The sequence below is a fragment of the Micropterus salmoides genome, unplaced genomic scaffold (genome assembly GCF_014851395.1).
Source record: "Micropterus salmoides isolate LMB-PRFRI ecotype aquatic unplaced genomic scaffold, ASM1485139v1 Ms_hic_scaffold_8, whole genome shotgun sequence".
Classification (NCBI taxonomy): Eukaryota; Metazoa; Chordata; class Actinopteri; order Centrarchiformes; family Centrarchidae; genus Micropterus; species Micropterus salmoides.
Genome location: NW_024044570.1, coordinates 8,080,686 through 8,105,095, shown reverse-complemented (window position 1 = coordinate 8,105,095; position 24,410 = coordinate 8,080,686). Strand labels below are relative to the sequence as shown.

At 38.0% G+C, this 24,410-nt stretch overlaps 1 protein-coding gene across 1 annotated transcript; it reads right to left on the bottom strand.

Moving 5' to 3' along the window:
* Window positions 1-19,235: 19,235 nt before the first annotated feature.
* Window positions 19,236-24,226, bottom strand: borcs5 (BLOC-1 related complex subunit 5). Its single transcript, XM_038705500.1, has 4 exons — window positions 23,755-24,226; window positions 22,890-23,033; window positions 21,975-22,132; window positions 19,236-21,374 (listed from the first exon to the last, which is right to left on the bottom strand). Exons 1-4 carry the CDS (start codon window positions 23,810-23,812, stop codon window positions 21,141-21,143), a joined length of 594 nt encoding a protein of 197 aa, XP_038561428.1. The 5' UTR covers window positions 23,813-24,226; the 3' UTR covers window positions 19,236-21,140.
* Window positions 24,227-24,410: the final 184 nt, after the last annotated feature.

The window sequence follows — 24,410 nt, the reverse complement described above, 5'->3', positions numbered from 1 at the left end:
TTTTACTTGTGACACGGTAAGTACATTTTACTGATAATACTTCTGTACTTTTACTTTAGTAATTTTACATTTTGATTTCAGGACTTTTACTTGTAATCGATTTTTAGACTTTTGCTCATGAAAAGGATCTAAGTACTTTTTCCACCACTGCTCTTTTATACTGTGTTTTCATACCACTGAACTCACTATTTATTTGTTCTCAAACATATGTTACTTATTTTGATTTTCACTTATCACAAAACCTACAGCACATCTGTGTTGATGCATGAGCATGCCCAGCAGCACTCACAAATTTATCAGCAATTTATAAGTGACAATCATTGACTGACAAATCCAATAAATTAAGGTTAATGATAACACCTGCACTGACTGATCAGCTGTACTGACATTATGTTAAAGATGATTATGTCAGATGTAACAACTCTCTTATCTTACAAGAAGTGTGACACCATGAACAAGTGCACCAATATCCCTGTTTTATTGTTGTAATGTCCAGCCCTTCACCATGACCACACCTTCAAATGTGGCCTTTAGGAACAGCTATAATCACTTTTGGCTTTAGATGTGGTTGGATGATATGTTTTATTATCTACTTTGTTTCAAGCATATGCCAGCCTTAACTCTAACAGCAAGGAGGAGGAGGAGGTGGAGGTAATATTTAACCTTTAAAAGTATTTTAGAGTAACTCTTCTGGAAGGAATTTCAAATGGCTTTGAGTGAGTGGCCTGTTTTACAGTTCCCACTTGTAGCAATCATTAAGTGTGTTGTGACGAGCCACCCGTCCATGCTCTCTCTCGCTGAGCAGCATCAACATTATCCTTATGGCCCTAATACCATTTTAGTTTGGTTTGTGTTTGCATCTGTTACTCATCCATACATGCCTCACACTACTGACCCCACCACGTCTCCTCACTACACCTTATTTTGTTATTAAATCAATACATTTTAACGGGGGAAGAGTCATGTGATGACCCTATTAATGTAATGAGATTATTTGAGTCTTAAACTCAACTGACTTCTTCTCCTTTACCTGTCAGACATACTAATATCAGCCATGGGCCCTCCCCACTTCATTTATTATTTGTCTGTTAGCGTAAAATAACAATAAATAACAACAATAAATGTCCAGACATGTTAAATGTATGGACATTTCTTTAATAATACAGTATATGATTTCTGTCCAAGATTTAGAAATCAAAATAAAAAACAATATAAGTAAGAAGAGCAAAACACCAAATGGCCCTCAGAAGATCTGAGGACTGTGAATTTTGAGTGGATGTAGCCTTTAATGATCAGTTCAAACTTGGTCTGTGCCGAAGGAGGGCCAGGAGTCAAGTAGCCAATTTGCAATTATAATTAGCGTTCAAGTCCCTCCAAATGTAGATTACATATATTCTCCATGCAGCCATGTCCTCGTGTGATATTCGTCCTAATTCGGCATGAAAAACACATTACTGGCAGAATCACAGATGTGCTTGTGTTGAAGGCGTGAAGGTGTTGTCGTGTCTGGGTATCTGAAAATGTGCTGCAGCTGTTTTCAAATTTAAGCGTTCCTAAATCATTCAGCTCACACCATGTTACACCATGCAGCAACACAAAGTCCCTGCTGTTACAATACTCCTGCAAGCATTAGCCTAATTCAAGTGCAGCAGCTTTGATATGCACAGGAAATTAAAGAGGAACGCTGGAACTAGCTATTTTATCCATGTATTGTTTTTTTCTGAAATTAAACATGGTTAAACCCAGATCTCAGATATAAAAACTATCATTATCAATGTTGGAGGAAAGTGTGCTCTAACATCTTGTAGCTGTTGTAATAAAACCATTATTTTACAGTTATTTTTTACTTCTAGTAGCTGTTTGATATTTCTGTTTTTATCTCTCTAAAAGCATAGTTAGTATGAGTGATGAATGACAAACTGTCCTTGGTGACACATTCAAGGACACACCATATTTGAGTCACCTGCAGCAACACTTTGCATTCATAGGCTGTGGCATCAGAAAATCAAACTCTGAAGATAAATATCAAGAAAACGTAGATGCTGTGAAAAGCACAGTGTAAATTGGGCCGGGCGTGATGAAAATCAATGAACAAGGTACGGTATGGGAAAATATCAGGAGTAAAGGTAAAATGAATGCAATTTGTGGGCAAATAAATGTGCAAAACCACTTTATGGCCCTTTAACACGTTATTAAACTGTAGTTTCAAACTGGTCTGATATAAGTTAGAACCTTAAAAGTGAGATATTTTTTATGTTTTAAAAATATGAGATTGTTATAAAAACCTATATTACATTTAATAAAAATGGGCATCACACAAGCCTTAATGCTCTGGTATTTGATGTTTTTTGAAGTGAAATAAAAATGTTAAAGTTCTGTAATTCTAATGACTTCTGATGCACAAAACATATTTACAATCTATTTTCATTAATATTATTCTGCTAACTTATTCAGTGGCCTGTGCCTGTTGCCAGATGGTCTGCTTTGCAAAAACAGTATTGCTGATGTTGTGTTTCTTCTGCTTTGCGTGGTTATATATACTGAACGGTGAATGTTCACTATGTTCACTATTATAAGCATGCTAATTTAATCAGTATTGTTGCAACATTAGAATATCTTACTGTCATATGTTTGTATTTCTTAACTTGTTTCTTGATTGGTTTTAGAACATCTAGCCAAAGAACTGGAGATGAAATTACCCAGCTGACTGCTGCTGTCATAAAGAAAGAAAATGAAAAGACAACATATGTAAAGGAAAACTTTACAATGCAACATAACAAATTTTAGGGTAAGTAGGGTAAGTGAAGGAGTAAATAATTACTATTATTTAGGCAGTGCTGCTTTGTACCAACAACTAATGCAGCAAGAGTCAACATGGTGATTATATTAAGAGCCTAAAGCAATTGTCAATGTTCAGTCCACGAAAACAGGCTCAGTGCCCAGCAGACCCATAAATGCCTCGATATTCTCCACACGCCTGATTAAAGCCATTATAAACTGTATTTTGTCTTGGGAACTTAGCTGTTGGTTCTGATTTCAACAATCTTCTCATGAGATCGACTTCATTAAGGGCAAAAGTTCCCCATCAGCTTCTCTGAGCAGCAAACAACCTGGAAACAACCCATTATCAGCCATGATGATGAGTGACAGTCAGCTGACTATTGATACAGCAAGGGAATGCAATTACACATCAGGCGCCTGGTGTGTACTTTAGATATTCATGTGCACTTTGGAGACAAGCTAAGCTAATGCATGAATAGATGAATAAATCAATTAAAAATTGATGAGGTGATGCAAAGTCCTGCTCAAAGACATCCACGGGTGACTGGTCTCTTGGCATTGCGCTGCATGACCTTCTTTTGTCTGAAATATGAATATGGATTTCCTGCCTGAGAAATCAGCGCTGAACGTGTCAGAACAAGTCTTAATTAACTATTTTAAAAGTTGCTCTGAGCGTATTTGAAGTCGACAGATGACACTTTAGACTATCGCAAATGCAGGAGTTGAGGAGGAGGGTGTGGACAGAGAAAGAGATTGAATTTTCTCTAGCAGTTTGACACAGTCTCATCTTGTCTCGCTGATAACAGATGCAAATTACTATTTCCTCCATCTGGAACGCATTATAGAGAAGATCTTATCATATTTAACTGCCAAACAAAGTTAGAACTATGACAACTTGGTGCATGGCAAGCCTCGCAGCCAGATAGAGAATGAGTAACAGCCACAGTTACAAACACAAAAGTGACAAAGTCTAATTTAATGTTTTCGTCTGATTCATGTGAAAGAGTTTTCAAACCTCTTCCAAAGCACATTGTTCACAGTTTTCTATCTTTCTTTCAAACATAAACATAGCCAGTGGTGGAAAGTTACTGTGCATTTATTCTATTACTGTACTTAAGTACAATTCTGAGGTACTTTTGCTTTACTAAGTATTTCTAATGTATGCTATGTTACTTCTTCCTCGACTACATTTTTCTGACAGCTGGAGTTACTAGTCAGTTAAGCATATAAAACACATGTTAAAGGTTGAAGCAGTGATTCCCAACCTTTCTGGCTTGTGACCCCTTGACTGGTTGGGGCTCCTTGTCAGGTTTCCCATCTAAATGTCTCAGATGGTGAATTTAAATAACTTTTTGAGGCCCCTAAAGCCTCTAAGTAAAACTCTCCAATACCTCATAAAAAGCAAAAGATTACCATGGTCCAGAAAAGAAAGATATAGCTTTATGAATTTTTCACTTCAGTCCACTGACTAGCTCAACTTTGAACAGCTACAACAGTGAATGTGCTGCTTACACATTTTTTTCTGGCATTTTTTTCCTTTATTTCTGCAGCTGTCAATATCAAATAGACAGGAAATAGAGAGGGGATGACATGCACCAAAGGGCCCCGGTTTGGAAAAGACTAAACCCTAATGGTACGTGCTCTACCTGGTGAACTACCAGGGCGTTCTGCTTACACATTGTTGCATCAGTATTACAAAAATCTACTAATTTAGTGTAAAGTAATACATTAGTTACAAGGGCCAATTTTTTGCAGAACAAGTGACTTTCGCTTTTAATATTTTAAGTATATTTAGCAGATAATACTTTAAGTAAGTAAATACTTTTACTTAAGTAGGATTTCAAATGCAGGACTTATAATGGAGTATTTTCACATTGTAGTACTGGTTAAGTAAAGGACCTCCATACTTCTTCCACATCTGAAAATAGCATTAATACCTGATGCAATGAATGATTAATATGGGACCTTGAGGTATGCAATGAGAGCAATGATTGTGCGAGGTAAAAAAAAAGTCAATACTTTCCCTCATCTCCTCCATACATCATGAGATTTCCAATCACACAGGGAACATAGTGGATCATAGCGGCAGTGTTGAGATTTTTCCTTCACCTCCGGCGGCCGGCAGCACTCTACATCAACACCACGACCGAACTTGAACTCCATCCATTAGCTTGTCAGAAACTTTGAATTGGAATTGATTCCCCTTGCCGTAATTATTCATCTGTCTCGATTATTTATTGTTGTGACAATAGAGTTGGTGCTTTTGTGTAGGGTGTTTGGTTTGATTTTTGGGTGCAGAATTAGAATTTGACAAAAGTGTGAATTGCCCCCGAAACAGCGGATACAAATCCATCTGGAGCAACAAGCTTGGGAAAAGTCAGCTGGTTAAAATGCATTTACATCATCGATTTACTGTGTCTGGTTTGCTTTTCCCCAAACTGATTCACAATGCAGAGGGTGTTTTTTGTCATTTGTCATCATCTTAGCTGTTCCAGCTAACAAAGACAGGTTAAATGAAACAGCATGGATGTGACAACCGAGATTTTACAGAGACTTGTTTTTCAGGCACTATTTCCTGGAGGAGACATCTGGTACTTTATGTAGGTGACAGGTGACTGACAGGGAATATAATGTGCTGATTATGAAAGCACTCACCACAAAAAAAAAAAAACGACAAAAGAGCAAAGTCCAGTTACATGTATACTTCGATGGATCATGTCACTCAGGGGAAGTATGCATGGCAGAAAATAGCTGCTTCTGACTAGAGGACAATGAGCTATAATATTCCATGCTAAGAATGTAAAACAGTGGTGTAATCTAAAAGATTGGCACAAAAGTAAACAAGGACACGGAGTCATGAAGGTGAAGCAGCCGACACAGTTCAGCAGCGACGCAGAGGAGGAGGAGAAGTAAAAGATCCTGGATGATTGATGTCTGCAGACAATGCCCCAGCAGGTAAGCTAACCTATATGTCTCCTAACAAACTCACTGTGAGTCCCTGACTGAATGAAGGGATGGATAAATGAATGAGTGAGAATGTGAATGAGTTACTTTTTTTGGATCCAAGAGGCGCCTTGGCATCCAAAGCAGACACAGGGATGATTTTTTTTTTAAATGCTGGCAACTTCACCACTTGCTTCCTCTTTCCAGTGGTGGTGAACAGGCTGTATTGATGGTGCAACACTGTTGGAAGACTGTGAAAAAGAAAGTCCAGACACATTTTAGGAGGTAGGTGAACAACAGGTGAGCAATATTTAGACTGTTAGAAGTCAACAAAGCCAAACTTTACCAGGCTAAATCTAAAGCCCCTTTCAGACATGCACACCCCTCTACTTTGTCTGGCGGCAATTTAACATATCTGTCTCATGTTTGAATCAACGCCCGAGTCACTTTAAAAAGTCTGTTACAATTAACATAATGGCTGCAGGAGCCCAGTGTTAAACATACGCAGAGAGAGAAAATGCACATCTTGTACCACTTTCTAAGATTACCTATAAATGAGCAATTGTCAATCATAACCTTTTATGCAAATTATCAGTTTAATGTGTTTTTTGTTGAGGAGATTCTTCTCATGTCAGATTAGTTGGTAAAAAGCTATTTTAATAATAATAATAATAATCTTACCAATAGTCTCTCCCTATATTTTAAGTGTCCATGCCAACTGCATGGATGAATAAATTAATATCCAGCAAAACTCTTTAAATACAGCATTAGAGCAAATGAAGGGTCCCACCTTAACATCCTGTCAATCAATGCTTGTGAACTGTTTGACAGCTTTGACGGAAAAATATGTTTTAAAATACATAAAATGCAACCTGCGAAAGACCGGAACACAGTTCCCTCGCTAACATTTTTAAATCATCACTGTTCTCTCGCTCTCCCCGCTCTCCCCTTATGTTCATATTTATATTAAATATGAACATATAATATTCTGTCTGTGTAGCTACATTAGACTATTGTCTTTTTCATCTACGTACAATGCATAGCAGAGTGTACAACTGAAACCATATAATTACAGAGTCTCCACAGTGAGTTGAGGGTTTTAAACTGTACAATCACTGTTTACACCAATTAAGTTGTTATGTAAATATGTAAAGGAGAATGACCACAGAGAGCATGTTAGCTGTGATTAACAGTTTTGTTGCTTGTCACCTGAAAGAGGAGGAAAAAGAAGAGATTTATCTGTCACCGTACTGTTTTGGTTTTTCCGAAGGTGAGCTGAAAATGCCAGAGTGGATGCATGCAGTTTTTGTGATTCTGTTCAGATAATCAACTGCTGATGGCTATGTTTACACCGGCGGTTTCCAATCTGGGAGACGGGAATCCAGGGAGAGTCTGAGGTTTTGAGAAAAACCAGGATAGGAAAGCAGAAAAGCAAAATGCTTCATTTTTATTGACAAAATTTTCTTTAATTTTATTTCTTTAATCTTTCCATTGCTCTCTTGTAAAATACTTGGTAGTTTTACCAATTCATGTCTCTGAAAACTAAAACAAAGGACAGTAAAACACAGAAAAACATCACTCTTAGGTTTAGATGGTCATAAACTGTAGACATAAAGTAAGTTGACAATGGGTTACAAATAGACACAGTCTATTAGTTTTAGACGGAAGTGATCTTTTTGCTGAGAGTCTGACTGTGTGTGAAAATCCAAAACCTGTTTCAAGGCTGTTAAAGATTTATATATATTGATACTGAAGTGGAGTACTCTTGCCTCAGAGGCTAACGGGGGTTAAGAACATTTCAAAGAACTAACTTTGTATTTACACATCTAAACCTTTTCAAAATGTAGTCAATTAAACTGCTGTTTATATGTTTAATTATACATCACTAAAGCTACATTTGATCGCTTAACAGCAGTTTCTAAACTTGGTACAAAGTGCTTTTTTCTGCTTATGGATGCAGTTCTAAGATTTGAGCATCTGAGATTTGCTTACCAGCTGGCAAAGCTGTTACTTGTGTACTTAATTTATCATCTTTAAATATTTAATACTTAGTAGTTGCTTTTAAAAACAAATATATAACAGCAGATAAGCATAAGCTGATATTCAAACATCATGAATAACTCCATTCTGATTAAAAGTTCAGACAGAGGTTTGTAATTTTAAGCTCCCAATTGTTTCAATGTTATTTTTATCACAGGTAATGGAACAGTTCACCCACTTATAATGCCCCCCTCTCTAAACTGCCAATTGCTGTATTTTCTAACTGCATGCACCATAATTACATGCTTGAAAGGCGTGAAGGGTATCCATTTATGTCAGCCTTGTCACTGTAAAAAGTGAATGCAGACTTGCAACGAGCTAAAGGGAAACTCTCTCACCCAATCAGCTGTCGAAACTCCTGCTGTGTTCCTGCTCCATCCCTACAGAGATGAGGTCTGAATATTTCATAACCGATCATTTGAAGGGTTCCAAGAGCTCACAGTGTGACTAAATATTCAGTGAACTGCTACTCACATTTTAACCCGGTGGAACGGGATGAAAGGCAGCATCGTGGACGAGACGTGAGCTGCTCCTCTTCACCTGGAAGACCGGCCAGAACTCCCTCACTGCTGATTCTAAGGGTCAGATTTTCTGAAATGAGATAAATTATTCAGCAATGAATTTCAATCACCTTTAATAGATGTTAATAGTGGTGGTGGTCAACATAATACCAGCGTTTGTAACCCTTCAGGGAGGGACCCCAAAGTGCACCTGATATCTTTCTTGTCAGTGTCTCATTCAAAAGGACATTTTTAAAGCCAGTGTTTTAAACTCTGTAGGTGTCTGAGTGTGCGTTTGTGTACGCCTGCTTGTGTGTGTCTATACTGTCGTTCTTAAAGAGATCGTTTCACATTTTGTGAATTATTCGCATTATTGGCTTAAATACTTAAAAATGTCACACTTTGATTCATCGAACAAAATTAATTTTGATAATGAATTAATCATTAATAATGATCTCTTAAATGTAAGGATCTGGGGTCTGGAGTGTTGTTCCGACAAATCAAGCAATATGAAGACGTCACCTTGGTCTCAGGGAAACATTAAAGGGCATTTTCACAATGTTTAGACATTTTGTATTGGATTTTTAAAGATTTTCGTGAGGGGATATTTTATTCCTTCATTAGTGTGTACAGTGGAGACATGACAGGAAACAAGGGAGAGAAAATAGAAAACGACACTATGCTATATATTATGTAACTGAATAAAACAGGCTTAATAGCTTTGTTTCAATATAATCCATTTGGAGCTACTGAAGTGTTTTAAAAACAGGATACAAAATTCAAATAAAATGCAGAATACAAACACATATAAAGTGATACTTCTCTACAAGGACATGGGTTAATGAAGTAGAAAAAAACAACCTTTAAATCAATCAAGCAAATAACAACTTATGTGTTTTCCAAAATACAGCTAGTATATCAAAAAACACCTTTATAGAGACATGATACTTTCTGATAAACAATATTGTATTTGCTTTACAGTTTTATCTGTGACTGATGTTCAATTCCAGCATATTTTGGGGGGGAATATGAACTGTAAATCAGTCCCAGCAACCTTCACCAATAAGGTGGTGCAGCCTGTAGTATGCGGCTGAAAGGCAAAACCTACGGCAACAAAAAGTCTGCAAAGTACTTTACACTCCACTCGCTGCCCGCTTGTTAAGCCCAGTGTGTTGAGTGCACAGTGATAACTGAAGGCAGCTCAGATGACCGTTATCTCCTCTCTGGACTATGTTGGCTGGACAGTAAGAGGACAGTGTTCAAAGAAACCGCTGCAAGAAAGTCGGGGTTAAGGGGACCAAAACAGGATTTTGAAAAGTGAGGGGAACAAAACAAAAGAAATCATGCAAGCTTCTATTGCATTAGGATTAAAAATTACCTGAAAAAGTAAAGAAAGTGGAGAAACCCTGCTTTGAACTACAGTATATGTGGAACTAAAGAGATCAACAAACTGTTGTAAATTTAGTTTAGTTTTTTTCCCTGTGTGTTTCTTGTTTTTGCAATTGTTTCATGTGTCTTTCTATTAGCCTCTGTTTCTCTTGTTCCTTGTCCTTACTTATTTATGTCTTGTCCATCCATGAGTGTTCTTGCGTGCTTTACTTCCTGTTTTATTTTGTTATCGTCAGCGTCTGGTGTTCAAGTCTATCTTTGTTCTTGTTCTGTTTATTTTAGCCTTGTTTATTCAATACTTTACAACCTCTACCTGTTTTTTGTACTTTTGTTTATGGATCTGTGTCTGCTTGTGTTTTTGGTTATTTTGGTTTATTCTTTATTCTGTTCTTTTCCATTTTGGTTTCATGCTCCGTCTTGCCTTCCTGTTTCACTCTGATAATTAGTTCCTCATGTCGTTCACCTGTGCACTCCGTCCCGGCTCGTTTGCCTGTGCATTTAAGCCCTCAGTTCAGTTCTGTCGGTGTTGTGTCCTCATCGTTTGTTGAGTGTCCTGCCTGAGCTCTTTCCCCTGGTTTCTTGGATTCCCTGTTCCCATAGGATTATGTTCAATTTACCTGTGTATTTTTGCCATGTGCTTGGATGTAAGCCTGTTTTGTTTGTTTTATAAATTAATTTTTGAACTGCATCAACCTTGCAAAGTCTGCATTTTGGGTCCACACACCAGTTTTCCTGCCACTGCACTCAGCCTTAAACATGACACACCCAGCTTGAACATAAGGCCTTCTGATGTGTCCTTGAGAGTCTGGCAGTTGCTATCAGCACTGGGGGTTGTGGTTAATACTTTGGCCCCACAGCAAGAAGAACCTGTGTATTAATCTTGTTGATTTCTTGGTGCAGTTTGCATGTTGAGTCTGGCTTGAATGGACACCAGAAACCTGTGACAGAAAAGCCAACTAGGACCAACATGATCAAAGTCATATGACCAACGACCCCCCCACTCCCACACACCAAACCCATATTTGAACTTAACACCTCATACCTAACCCGAAACATACTCTATTTAGCCTCTGCTCTGACCACATGAATCACTAGCAGTGTGAGCCACTGTAACAACCACCACACATAACAAACAGGCTTATTTCTAACCCACAGATTTGATTTGATTTTAATCAAATTTGCCACGCAGAATCCGTCAATCTCTAACCCTGACTAGGAATAGCAAATGAACAGTCAACAATGCTGCATCAGAGCTTTAAAGACAAAATGCTTGTGGAGCATTCAGCTTGGTGCACTTCCAGAGCATCTGACACTCCAGTCATACTTACATACTTGACTCAAATGTAATACCTTAATCAAACAGAAAAATATTACGTTTTCTCACCATAATACCAGCTTTCTGTTTGTCGAGTGAGTCATTTATTTGAGGCTTTCCTCAGAAAGTAAAAAGATGACAAACTCAAACTGGCTGCTGATGAATTTAGGCTCACTGTGGCTATACTGGCACATCCTAGTTTGCTTTTATGCATTTTTGTGCACTGTATATTGTTCCATTTGTAGCTTACTAAGTTTTGGCCTAGATCAAAATTCAGACTTTTAAATCTGTTTTCCTTCTTTCCAGCAGCCATTGGTGTCCATTCATTTTTAGTTTGGCTGCCATTGTCAAAGTAATGTTATAAATGTGTGGTAATACAGCACAGACTTTTAAATCAGCCTACACTTTCAGCACTATTACTGTACCACTCCAATGAAAGTGTATTTGATCGTGTTGTCACGATGTAATGAAAAGAAATTAGTGGCTGTCTGAAAGGCAGGAAAATTAAGGGATTAGAGATGTTTGGTTTAAGCTGATTTTCACCTGGACCATCAAAGCAGGTTGCAGTGAACCAAGTTGTCTCCACGATGAAAATATTTCCGTTTAGTGACAAGAAAAATGGAGCAAAAACGCAATGGAGCATCTGTTTATGCACCTGAGTCCAAAGAAAAAAAAGGCAATAATGATCCCTTATAATAATTTAAAGGGAAAGGCAGGCAATATTCTATATTTTTGTTATTATTAAGAAATGCCATGAGACGACAAAATAACATCAATTCATAAGTCTGTCTCTACACTATCTGTGCCACTCAAGCCCAGTCATTCCATTATAAGGTTAAATTTTTTTAAAGACTAAATAATTCACTAAAACAGTTGGTTAGTGTAGTTTTTATTAAACAGATTAAATAGTGGTTGGGGATAATTTTCAGATGCACATTAGCTGCTCTAGCGGGTATTTCCAACAGCAGCGTATGTGGGATTGATTCAAAATAAACTGCTGTAGAGCTCAGTGCCTCAGAGGAATACATTGGAACAGGCTCGATCCGCAGACAATATTTGGTGATAAGATCAATTCATTGTTGTTTTGGTTTTTGTGGGATTTGTTGACAAGAAGACATTTATAGTATATCACCAGACACATCCTTCAAGTACACAATTTGTAGTAAATAGGCTACAATGTGGAAAGAAATACCCTCTGTTAAGTGTCCTAGACAAACTCTCTCTCTCTGGTCCACTTTCAAATGCAGGCAGCAGAAATCATTTTACTGTTCAGCGATATTTGACATAAACAACTGCAAAACAGAAAAAAGAACACCAGAATATACAGACAATGTGGTGTTGGGAAGAAGGTGAGAATGATTTTTGAAATGGTTTGGGTATTTGTGCACATCTAAGAAACAGCCAAACACAGAGGACATTTCACTTCAGGCCAACGCGTTCTGTGTTCTGATCAAACCTCGAGGGTCCTTACAAAGCCTTTTCCCCGACATACACCAACCCATCTGCCGGCAGTATGTTACTGGAACAAAGCATTTGGCTCAATCTCTTATCTGGTAATCAATGTGAAGAGACCACTCAACATAATTGATATAGGATGTGATGATTTAAAAAAAATCTAGACTCAAGTACACACACATACACAAAGATGGAGCACCCAGCAAAGCAGGGACTGGAGAGGAGGGCGTTCTTGTAGAGGGTACGTTTGCATATGAATAACAGCGAATAATGAATTCCTCCTACTTCTTATTTGTTCAATAGTGAACTGGTACATGTGTTCCCTCTTAAATGAAGCCATAATGAACACTTTTGTGCTCACTGCCATTGTTTGGCACGACTTAACATTGTACTACACTGAGTACCTATTTTACTATTTCTGAATAAATCCATTGTAAACCATTTAGGCCATATTTTATTTTATTTTCCCTAAAACCATAACATACATATGTTATGATATAACAAGTTTAGTTAGTTTAGTGACTATATAATTTAGTGACACCATTGATGCTGATGATATTGAATATTGTACGTATTTTGCATTTAAATCACGAATCATGAAACGAGAAACAGAGAAGAAACATGCTGTAAACAAAAAGCCACATTTGTAACCGACAGCTGTATGCCGAAAAGCAAAACATTAGAGCTTGGGGACCTGAATGAAAATGTCCTACATTAAGTAACACTGAGCTTTTGCTTAGACAGAGAGTACAACTCCCAGAGGCTTATTTGACGCACTCATCTGGATGTGGCTCCTGTCTCACCGAGTTTCCTCCACTTGCTCGTCTATGAATTATGGATGAAATATTTAGTCTTCACAAAAATGGTTGTTTGGAAAAGACCTTTCAGCACACACAACTGAGTGTCTCATTTAACCACATTACCGTGGCGTAAAGGCCTCAGTGAGTTATTGTCATCATAACTGTCCATACTATAATTTTATTATGTTGGTCTATTTTGTACACACGACATCTATTGCATGTCTGTCCATCCTGAGAAAGGAATCCCTTCTCTCTTGCTCTTCCTGAAGTTTCTTCCACTTTTCCAGGTTAAAAGTTTTTTTAGGGGGAGTTTTTCCTCATTTGAATTGAGGGTCTAAGAACAGAGGGTGTTGTATTGTATGCCTTACAGTTTGTAAAGCCCCTTGAGGCAAATATGTGATAATATTTCCAAAAGACTTTAGTGTCTACAACCGAGTACAACACTGTGAATGTCTTCGATGACAAACTGTCGTGACTCTATGATGGACAGCTTTTTGGCTCAGACAGAAAGATAAAAAAATCTTCACACAAATTTGACCACTAGAACAAAACATTTCCATTGGCTGTGAAAAAACAATATTGAACATGTTCTGGACGTACAGAACTTTCAAATATTAATTGGATATACGAATATATTAGATCCTCCTCAGATTTAATGATATTGACTGCTGTGAAGAAAATTGTCTTTATTGGGGCAGAACATTATGAACTGTAAATTTGTGTTGGAAGAATTAGTTGATCAATCAGTCGATAGACCATTGATCAAGGACAATATAAATGCCGTAATTGATTTATTGTTTAAGTCATATATCAAGCAAAAATGCCAAACATTAATCAGTTCCAACTTCTTAAATGGGAGGATTTGATGCTTCTTTTGTTTTACGTCACTGTAAATTGAATATCTTTAAGCTGCACTACACACAATACATTTGGCTTTGACTAATGGAAAATATGATGGACATTTTATGGACCAAACTAATGGATGACAAAAAGAATAATTTGTTGCAAAGCTAAGGTAAAAGCTTGATCAAAGTAAGCATTTAAGGTCTTAGGCTAAGCCTACTGCTACTGTAACCTGGACCTTGATAAGCGACTGAAAATGGATAGATGGATGGATGAAAGGTCTAGAAATGTGGTAAATGCAGCTTCTTGGAAATTGTTTGCATGTCTGGATCTCTAACTACACAGAGTGCTTGGCTGCAGCTTCTCGAGTTTCGAGGTTGACTTGCTCTGATACTCAAAAGCCAGTGCATCCAAAGTTCAAGTACCTTTGGTTCGACATTGTGACCGCTGAGACGTAAAGAAACATTAAGCAATTTATAGCACCACACTGCCCCCTCCCCTCCACACACACACACACACACACACAACCCTCCCGCACATTATGAGCCAATGTCACCTCTCTTCCATTCAGAACAGGCGATCCAAACTGATGCTGTAATGAGCTGCTGTTTGTTTGGCTACAGGCTGTCTCAGATGAGACATGATGGTGTCACTCAGATTTCATGGCAGCAGCCCCGGTGGCACTGAATCACCATCTGAGACTCTCACTGTCCCACATTTGATCAAAGACAAGTTCTCAAAGAATTTCATTGTTATTTCTGGTGTAAAATGTCCTTATCCTGGATTTATTTCTTCTCTTTATTACTGTTGTTAAACCTTTATTTATCCAGACAAGTCCAGAACGTGTTATTATTTATACCAATGACTTGGGAAGTTAACTGTGGGGGAGGATGTGTTACACATTATTCATTTGCCAATACCCACATCTACAGTGATTATATGCTGTTGGCCGCTTTGCTGGAGCTGTTGGGGGCTAAAAGCTATGCTCAAGGGTACATAAATTATAGTTTTTGACCCTCAAGCAAATGGACTGGAGCTGTGCAGCGGCCTGAGTGTTTAATGTGTTCAATTGAACGTGAAAGTCCCACATTTAATGCTGGCAAGTAAAGCACAAACATTTTTTGTGGCTTCTATATAATTAAACAGTTTATTTATGTCAATCTTTCAACATTTCTGAGAAAAAGCTTGATTGTAGACACATCTGATGTTTTGGTTTTCCACTCTGCTGCCCACACAGGTTTGTTCTAATTTATGATGACAGAGTACATCTGTGGAGGCACTTAACTGTACCTGTCATCACATAAACACCTGTGTGGTAAACATGTCAATCTGAAAGGTAAGGTTACACTTACAGGTTAGAATGTGTTCTTAAAGCTTAGATGCAGTGTTTATGTTGAGAAACTGAGTTTATTTATATCTCAAGTGTAGCTTTGTGACCTCTCCCGTTTTTAATGGAACATATGAACTAAGATCAAAGCTCCATTTTACTGGTTTTCAGCACTTCGCAGTCTTCATTTGGCGAATGAACAAAAGTGGGATCATTGGAATAAATAAAAATAAAATGACGTGAAATATTAAGTGTCAGCAATGAAAAAAAGAGAAGCTAAAACCCTGGCTCCTCTCTCACCTCCACACAGCTGGCCATCTACAGAAATGATCAGACACAGCCCCACATCAATCTGACATCAGAAAGCTGTGTAGGGACCGGAGAGAAGGTTTCCAAAGCTATTGGCCATACGACAAGCCCTTCGGATGGAGTTCACTACCCCCTCTAGAGGCCTTTACTATTGAGACTTGCGAACAGACAAGTCTGCCTTGCTAAAGACGTTGCTGCTTGAACAATTGACAAGACTTGATAAGATTATAAAAAACATTACTCAGTTTCTGCACGAGTGGATTTAAAAATCAAACCCTGAAAATTAAATAACAAGGGACATTTCAGTCCCCCAACAGCCCAGGTGTTGAAGTGTCCTCAAGCAAGAAGTGAACTAATGAAAACAGCTGAGCGCAGCCATATCTGGTCCTCCTTTTTAATATTCCTCCTTACACTGTACATATGTAATGTGGAGACCCAACAGCATCTGACTGATTCCGTTAATTCCAGATTGATATACTGTTGCCCTCCTAAACACTACTAGACCAGTGGTACTTCAGCGGAAGGACACGCCACTCCGGGTCTGCTGTAGCCGGCTCTGTGTCCTTGAGACCACGACTGTGCAATGAAGCAACAAAGTGCTTTATTAGATATCCCCTGATAGATCTGGTCTGAGGTAGAATTCATGTCTCCAGAAAGAGGGATGATGTTTGGCTGCAACTCAAGAGGGAGGATCCACTGGTTATCTATCACTGGAGGTGACTGGGTGTCAAATAAAAAAGCAGTGCTGGGTAATTTTAGAGGATGAAAGTCAATACAGTCAATACAGACAATCATCTAAGAGACGCCTCTCGCCTTTCCTCAAGCTACTCACCGGTACAGTGTGGGGGAATGTCATATTGTGTAAAACACTTCGAGTGGTCGGAAAGACTAGAAGGGCGCTACACAAGTACAGACCATTTACCATGCTTACTGAAGTGAATTTTTTAAACAAACATTAAAAAAAATGAATGAGCCAAGCAACAGGAACATTTTTAAAAGAGGCAGACTATTATTAATCTTGGAAGCCCTCATCAATCTTTGACCCAAACCAGTCTGAAATGGTAGATTCCTTTTGAAATTTTTTTTTGACTGGGCACAGTAACTTCCTGGAGTATGCGCTGGTTGCCTGGCAACTGCTCCCGAATTTTCTTTTTGACACTTTTATTTTTGCACAGATTAAACGAGGGGTTAATTATTGAGCTTTAGAGGTGCTGGTAGGTGGATTTTGACACTTTTGGACAGAGCTAGAATCGAGTGTTCTCATCAAAGTAGGGCTGCAACAAACATTTATTTTCATCATTGATCAACATGAAGACTGATTACTCATGTGGTCTATAAACTACCTGAAATTTTTTTTAATCACCATTTTGCACAATCACAATTTGGCAGCAACTAATGTTTATTTTCCGTTATAATCAATCTGCTGATTACTTTCCTGATGATTTGTTTGGTCAATAAGATATCACATACAAGTGTGAAAATGCTTATCAGTTTCTCAAAGCCCAACCTTTAGTATTTCAATATATTTCAAAAACTAAATATATTACAAAGAAAAGCAGTAAATACTCACTTTGGAGAAGTTGAATTGAGATTGAATATTTGCTTGAAAATGATTGATTAGTGATAGTGTTTTTTTTTAAAGCTTTTTTGGGGGGCAGGAAAGGTGGTTTAGAAGGAAGGGATGACATGCAGAAAAAGAGCAGCAGAAGGAATCAAATTGCTGCTGAATGCTTTTCTGTTACCATACTTACTTAAAAGGTAATTGACTAATTGATTCATTTTTTCAGCTAAAAGAACAAATTCACACACTTACATGACATCAACCTGAAAGTGCTATTTAATCCTTTAAATTACGTCAGTTACACACAATAACTTGTTAAAGCACTTTGTAACTTGTTTTTGAAAAGTGCTCTACAAATAAGGATTATTTATTATTATATTGAATGTCTTTCACATTTCAGTGTTGTCTGGGAACTCAAAATTCTAGTCTTATCGCAGCAAAAAACCATCGTAGGTTTGAGTTTCACCCTAAAAGATGACAGGGATAAGAAGCCCAGACTTACTTTCATGTTTCCAATTTTGAGTGGGAAAAACAGGAAGGAAAAGGGGAGCAAACCAGCCTTTGATTTATATTCAAATGAGAAGTATACAGGGGAAATTGGATTTCTCTTTCATTTCAGAGAATGAATTTCCTGGTGGCAGATCGTATTGTATCATCTCATGGCGTTAATATCCAGCTTAGAGCGTCAGGAGCTATTCTTCATTACAAAGACTCGGAGGAACTTTTGCACGTCCTCGCCACAGAATGCAATGACAATTTCCATTTCTGTTTCAATGTTCAAACAATACCCCTTAGGCCATTTAAGACATTTTCACCCCTTTTAATTTACACATGAAAGGCGATAACATATCAAAGAAGTACTGCTTTAAAATTCAAAAGAAAACTTGTCTCTGCCTTGTGTCCCTTATGTCAACGAGCCCGGCTAATTCAGCACCTCAAAGCAAGCCAGCCAGAGGATCCTTGTAGGTGTAATTGAGTTCAGCTTGTTTATACACCGCTAAAAAAATTCAACTACTTACACAACGATTCTAATCAGAGTAGTGACTCATGGGTAAAAACACCATTCACCGCTGAATCCAGAGAGGAGCCACTGGCCATTAACAGTAAGCCCTTTTGAACAAAATCCTTTAATGCCCACTTCAGATTTGGTCTTTGAGTTCAAAACATACATGTTGTAATCCCCAGGGGATCCACCCGGCTCCCAGGCTTCTGTGACATCGCTAGCATCAAAAACACAAGACACACACTGGAAAGAGGGAAGTGGGTGCTTTGAGGACTGGAGAAGGGTGGTGCGAGATTAGTTAATGTCGATTATAACAAAGTTTCATCAAGTCAGGTGACATTTACAGTTACTAAATCTTGTGTTAAGTTTTCAAACATATCAAAATGACCATATTAAAAGCCTTGTTCAATATATACAACTCAGGGTTGCTGGTTTTCAGAGTAATAGTGTTTTCCATTGTCAGCAAGTGATGTAGTGCTACAACTAATAGATATTTTCATTCTTGATTAATCTGATAATTTTCTTGATTATACATTTCTATGAAAGGTTGAAAAATCAGGCGTGAAAAATGCCCATCAAAACAAGTTTTATGGCCCAGGAGTACAAAACTGAAATATATTTAATTTACCATATTTGACGAAGACAAGCAAGCAATTCCTTGTATATATATTGTTGGAACCAACAAATATTTGGCTTTGTGCATTAATTACAAATGACTGTAACGATTAATAGATTAAACTTTTTAAATAGTTGTCAATTAATTTTCTTTCGATCAACTAATCTTAGTAGCCCCGACAGTCAGTGTGCGGACACCAAGAGTCCTTCAGCATGACTCTACAGCTCTAAGACACCCTCTGAAACAGCCCGTTTTCCGACTTTTAACCCCAGAATGTGTGTCAATAAGTCACAGACTGTGTTGAGTTCTCTCTAGCACCACCTAGTGAACCCAAACAAACCCATCACAAAACATTTGACTTTTATTGTGTCTTTATTTTTTATTGGCACACTGCAAATTGACCAGTGATTAGATACATAAAGTGTATCTCTATTAGCTTTAGTGGTATTGCAAGGCATGCAAATAGTTTTGACTTTATTTGTCCAGGTTTTGAGATATTTGCCGGCGCCAAATACTATAAAGGGGAATTAAATTTTGTTTTGTGATGCTCACCGAATTGAAAAATCATAACAATTCAGTAACGTGTCTTCCAACAATGTCCTGGTTGCTTTTCTAATTAAGAAATAGTCTATATTATATTAATTATGACAGCGTGTTTGGTGGATTATCCCATGTAACAGCAACATTTTTTCTCCAAAGATATTGCTGTTGATTAATGTAATTCTTTATCACTGTGAGCACCAAATATAACATTTCAGTCACCTCTATTGAATTGTGGTGGTGGCAGATTTCTCAAGACCTGGAGGAATAAAACTACCTACACAAATAGATACTACTAGAGGTAAGAGAGAAATTTATAAATTTATTTATTTATTATTATTATTTGGGTGAGCTGGCCCTTTAATCTTACAAACCACAACATGTGATACAGAAACAATTATTCAACAGATGATGCAGTTAACTTGATCACTTCCCTCAAAAGAGACCAAAGATATGACCGAGTGTTACTAAAGTGACACTTATTATTCAACAGCCTGTATGAATCTTTGGTACGTGTGGTGTTCGTGAGACACGCTAACAAACATACAATGACTGCTGAAGTTGCAGTGCAGTGATCCGAAAGTGTGAGTAACTTGCTATAATGTTTTCTGTCCACCTTTGCATCCATCTTCTGTACCAATCTGCTGAATCAGGGTCTCTGTTTCACTTTCTTCACTGTTTTTCATGCAAAGAGGCTTGGCACAACAGCTCAAGCTAAAGTATGCAAATAAATTAAGGTTCTCTTATGCCGAAACTTCATATGACAATTGAGGCTACCATCTGTCCAAGAATAAGTCTCTCATTTTACTTCCAATGTACAGCACGCCATACTTCTTGTGTAATCAAATGGCAATAATCCGTACTGGTTCACTCTGAGTCTCTTTATCATAATATCCCAAAATGACACAACGATATTTTTCGGAAAATTAAAAGCAGCCAACCTGCATACATGCAGTTCATGGAAATAGATGTCCAAACAGTGAGAAGGGCGTATGGCTTGAGAGCGAGATAAATATCATATTCACAAACATTTGTAATGTGCAAAATCCAAAATCGGTCCACTGCAAGTTCTTGAGCGACTCTGATATTTTCAGAGGTGTAATGCAAAATCTCCAGAGCAGCAAGAAAAGTTTGAGATGCTTTTATGTTGCTCACATCCATTTGAGTCTCTAAAACCTGCAACACATCTACAGGACAAGTTTTTAGGCATATGGAGTTCATTGTGTCGCAATCAAAAGTGTTTGCTCCTCTCCTGCCTTTTTATAGAGAGTAGTAAGGAAAGCATGTGTCTGGAAGATTGCCAGTTTTATTCCCTCAGGGGGATTGTAGAAGTAATAATCTGCAGTTGGGGTACATCAGATCGCAGCACTTTGTAAGTTGGCAACAGCTCCGGTGGAGCTGCTCAGTGGCCGGTAGCAGATGGTTTTGGTATGAATGTACGTGTGCTGAGTTGAAGTAACATGTTGCTGATTAAGAGCATGTGTGTTCAGCAAAACTTCCTGCATTAAGTAAAATTATAAAAAGAACTGATCATGACCTGGGGAACTGACTAGAGCAGCTCTACCTCTACTGTGAAAACAAAACAGATGAAAGGGTTCAGAGTTTTTTTTACCCACGTAAAGACTTTGTTTCTCTACAGCTGCACAGACATGCACTTCCTCCTGAAGAAAATAATGGACAGAAACTCAGGTAAGAAGCAGCTGTGATAGATAAGGAGGCTATTTGGAGGCAGAGTCCCCATCAGACCTCATACTGAAGGGCTCCAATCGCTCACTCTCAGGCAGCATGTTGTTAAGGCGCTCCATTAGTGGCACCGTCTGGTCGATGCCCATCTGGATGCGCCTTAAGATCATGGACATCTCGTTGACCTTCTGGATCTGCTCGGCATACTTGGCGTAGCGTTTCTGGCGCTCCTGCATTATGCTGAACAAGGTTTCCACTGATAAGTCCATCTGGAAACAAACAGCCAAGAGAGAGAAAGAGAGATAGTCTTTGACTTTTTACAAGCAGTAGAACAAATACAAAATCAAGCACGTTTGCAAATGTAACTGAGATTGAAACAATAATTTTGTACAATACCGACTGTAATAACTAATAAATAGAGTTTTGGCATAGCCTTATTAAATAAATCAGAAACACAAAAATTGTTATATTTTTTGCATGTATTCAAAATAAATTTTGTATTTAAATAAATATATTTTTTGTATTTTGTAAAGAATTATTTTTTTTTTTTCAAAACTAACACACAGAAATATACAGAAAGGCCGGGACGTCCAGGGTTTGAACGTGGAGCCTTCTTGCTGTGAGGCCACAGTGCTATCCACTAGGCCACCGTGCTGCCAAATACCAATCGACTAATAATTCACTACTTTGGAAATAAAATCTAAATGTGTTTAACCACTTGCTGTGGAATCAACATTGTGCTGATGCAAGTGGTTAACATCTCTAAAACATGTAGGCATAAACCCTATACATTCAATAGGAAACACAATATTTAATATTTTTGTTTCAGGACTGCAAAAACATCTCATACTGTCCTATGGTATTCTTGCCTCTTTAATCCTCTTAACCAGGGCATTCTGGTCAAAGGCTACGGCCTCAGCACACTGGTGTAGGTGGTCCTGGTACCGGATGCAGAGCTGCAGAACCTGGGCAGCGTCCAGCCTTTCCAGACACACACTGCTGGGTGACGTCTGGCCACTCAACACTCCTGTGGAGAGCAAAGAGCAAAGGACTTCAATGGATGTGTTGGAACAGAGTAACACTTGACAACACATTGTAATTATTGTAATTAGCCATGCACAGAACCTGACAGAACTAACCCTGCCTGCTATTTCAGGAGTGTGCCTACGCAGGGAACTCATTATCCACCTTCTAACACAGTGCTAATGGGTTGCAGCGACAATTGGCTTCAATACACAGAACATTGACTGGTGGGGACTGGTCAAAAATTAGATGAAACTCTCAATGTCTTCATGTGAAAACTGAAACAGTAGAAGTGACATAAAAGATCTATGCACTCTTCTGATAGCTCATCAACATTTCTATCGCAAACAAATCTTTGTCAGATGTCACTTACTGCAGAGATCAAAACATTGTGATATTGTATTTAATTTATTGGAAACTATCAGTGTGCAGATCCATTTGTCTCACCTCTGCTTTACGTTTGTTAGTGTGCGCTCTACACTCCGTTTGTCTCAAACTGAAATGAAACCTAGTCTGTCTAGCTCCCAGATTCAGTGTAGGTGGTTTAATGCTTTTTAAATTTACAGTTTTGGGGATTTTTTTTTTTACAAAATATCAGGCAGAAAATATGGTATTTCTGCTGTGGATGAGCACTTGTCGACTAAGGTGCGCATTTATTAGACTGCTTTCATTTTAGCAAGGTGTACCTAATGAACATTATGTCTTAACGATGACAGTAAAAATCCCCATCAGAAGCTGGAAGACTTAAGACTTAACGATACCTTTTAAAAGTGGCTGAAAGGTGGGTATCTCTTGAAGCTTGATGACATCTGGGTCGTTGTGGATATTTCGCATTGACTGGGTCCCCTGAGCCACAACAACAATATCATCCATCTTTGCTTTCTGCTTTGCTGGGGAGGGCACCACTGCAATGACAATATTGCTGTTAATATCAACAGGCAGTAGTTTATTCACATCACCTCACTTTGTTACAACTAAACCACTAGCTGGTAACTGCACACACACAAATGTGAGAATGTTTAAAGTATATTTTTCAAGTTTTATGAATTCTACAGTTTACATTGATCCATTTAAGAAGTCAGAAGAAAGAAGAAGTAATATTTGTTTCATAGTTTGGACAGTAGTGAAATAAGTACATACTGATGTTAAATAAATAGTAAAGAAGTATTATCAGGTATCATTATGCAGAATGGCTCATTTCAAAGTCAATTTATTTTTATTTTTATGCATTAACATGTTAGCATCATTTTAATGTTGTAGTAGCAATTTTATGTACTGTGATGTAGTAGGCTATAATCTATAAAATCCATCCTATATGATTACAATATTTTAACATAAAGAAACTGGTGTCTGTAACGTTAGTTGACAAGTAAATATAGAGGACTAAGAAATGCAGTGTTTAACTCTGTGATGTTGTGAAGGAAGTACAAAAGCATACAATGGGCATGCTTGAGTAAAGAAATACTCACAGTACTTAAGTAAATGTACTACATATTAATTTACTTACTCTTCATAAATGCCTGTGATAATGCAATATACCACTCTACCTTGGTTTAACTTCTATATAAACCGATGCAAATTACAAATGCATGTATTTTATTTTAGGTTACAGAAAACAGATCTTACCAGATGAGCTGTAATCGGAGTGTTTGTGCTCCGCATCTCCACTCTGCTCGGCTCCCATGCTGCTAGCTACCGTTTGGCTAGCAAGCTAGCGGTTAGCTTTCGCCAAAGTTTCCAGAGACACCCGAAGATTACCCCTCTGCAAAGACTTCACAGGACCTCCAAACACACCCGGACCGACAACGCCACAACCATGTCCACAGGAGAGCAGCTACAAACCGGGTGGGAGTTCTTGACTCTGCGATTTCAAGCTGACGTTTACGTTAGCTTGAAATTTCCTGCTACCCTTCTTTACTAACAAGCTAACAGGTCTCCGTTAGATCCTTTAAGTTAGATAATCTTAAACAGACTTTATTCTTGGTAGTGAGTTACACAAACGCAGCCTAAGGAATGAAGCAATGTTTCAAAGATAAAATAGAAATGACTGAACAATGACTTCAGTTCACCAGTCAACACTTCCGTAAATATTGATCACGAGGTCTGCGTCGATTGTAGCCACATCGCGTTACCGCCCCCTACTGCTGATGAGGACTATCATAAATAAGAACCTGCATGACACAGTTAACCTTTAACTGTTTCCAGTTATTGTTGTCTTTTATTGTTAATAACAATATTAATACTACTAGTAATAGTATTATCATGGGCTCTCGAAATATGAA

Excerpts from the sequence above, each read along its gene's own strand:
- borcs5 (XM_038705500.1), bottom strand. The coding sequence starts at position 23,812 with ATGGGAGCCGAGCAGAGTGGAGATGCGGAGCACAAACACTCCGATTAC. Across the intron at positions 23,034-23,754 it reads CTCCGATTACAGCTCATCTG|TGGTGCCCTCCCCAGCAAAG; the intron begins GTAAGATCTGTT and ends TTGTCATTGCAG. Across the intron at positions 21,375-21,974 it reads TGGTTAAGAGGATTAAAGAG|ATGGACTTATCAGTGGAAAC; the intron begins GCAAGAATACCA and ends GTTTGTTTCCAG.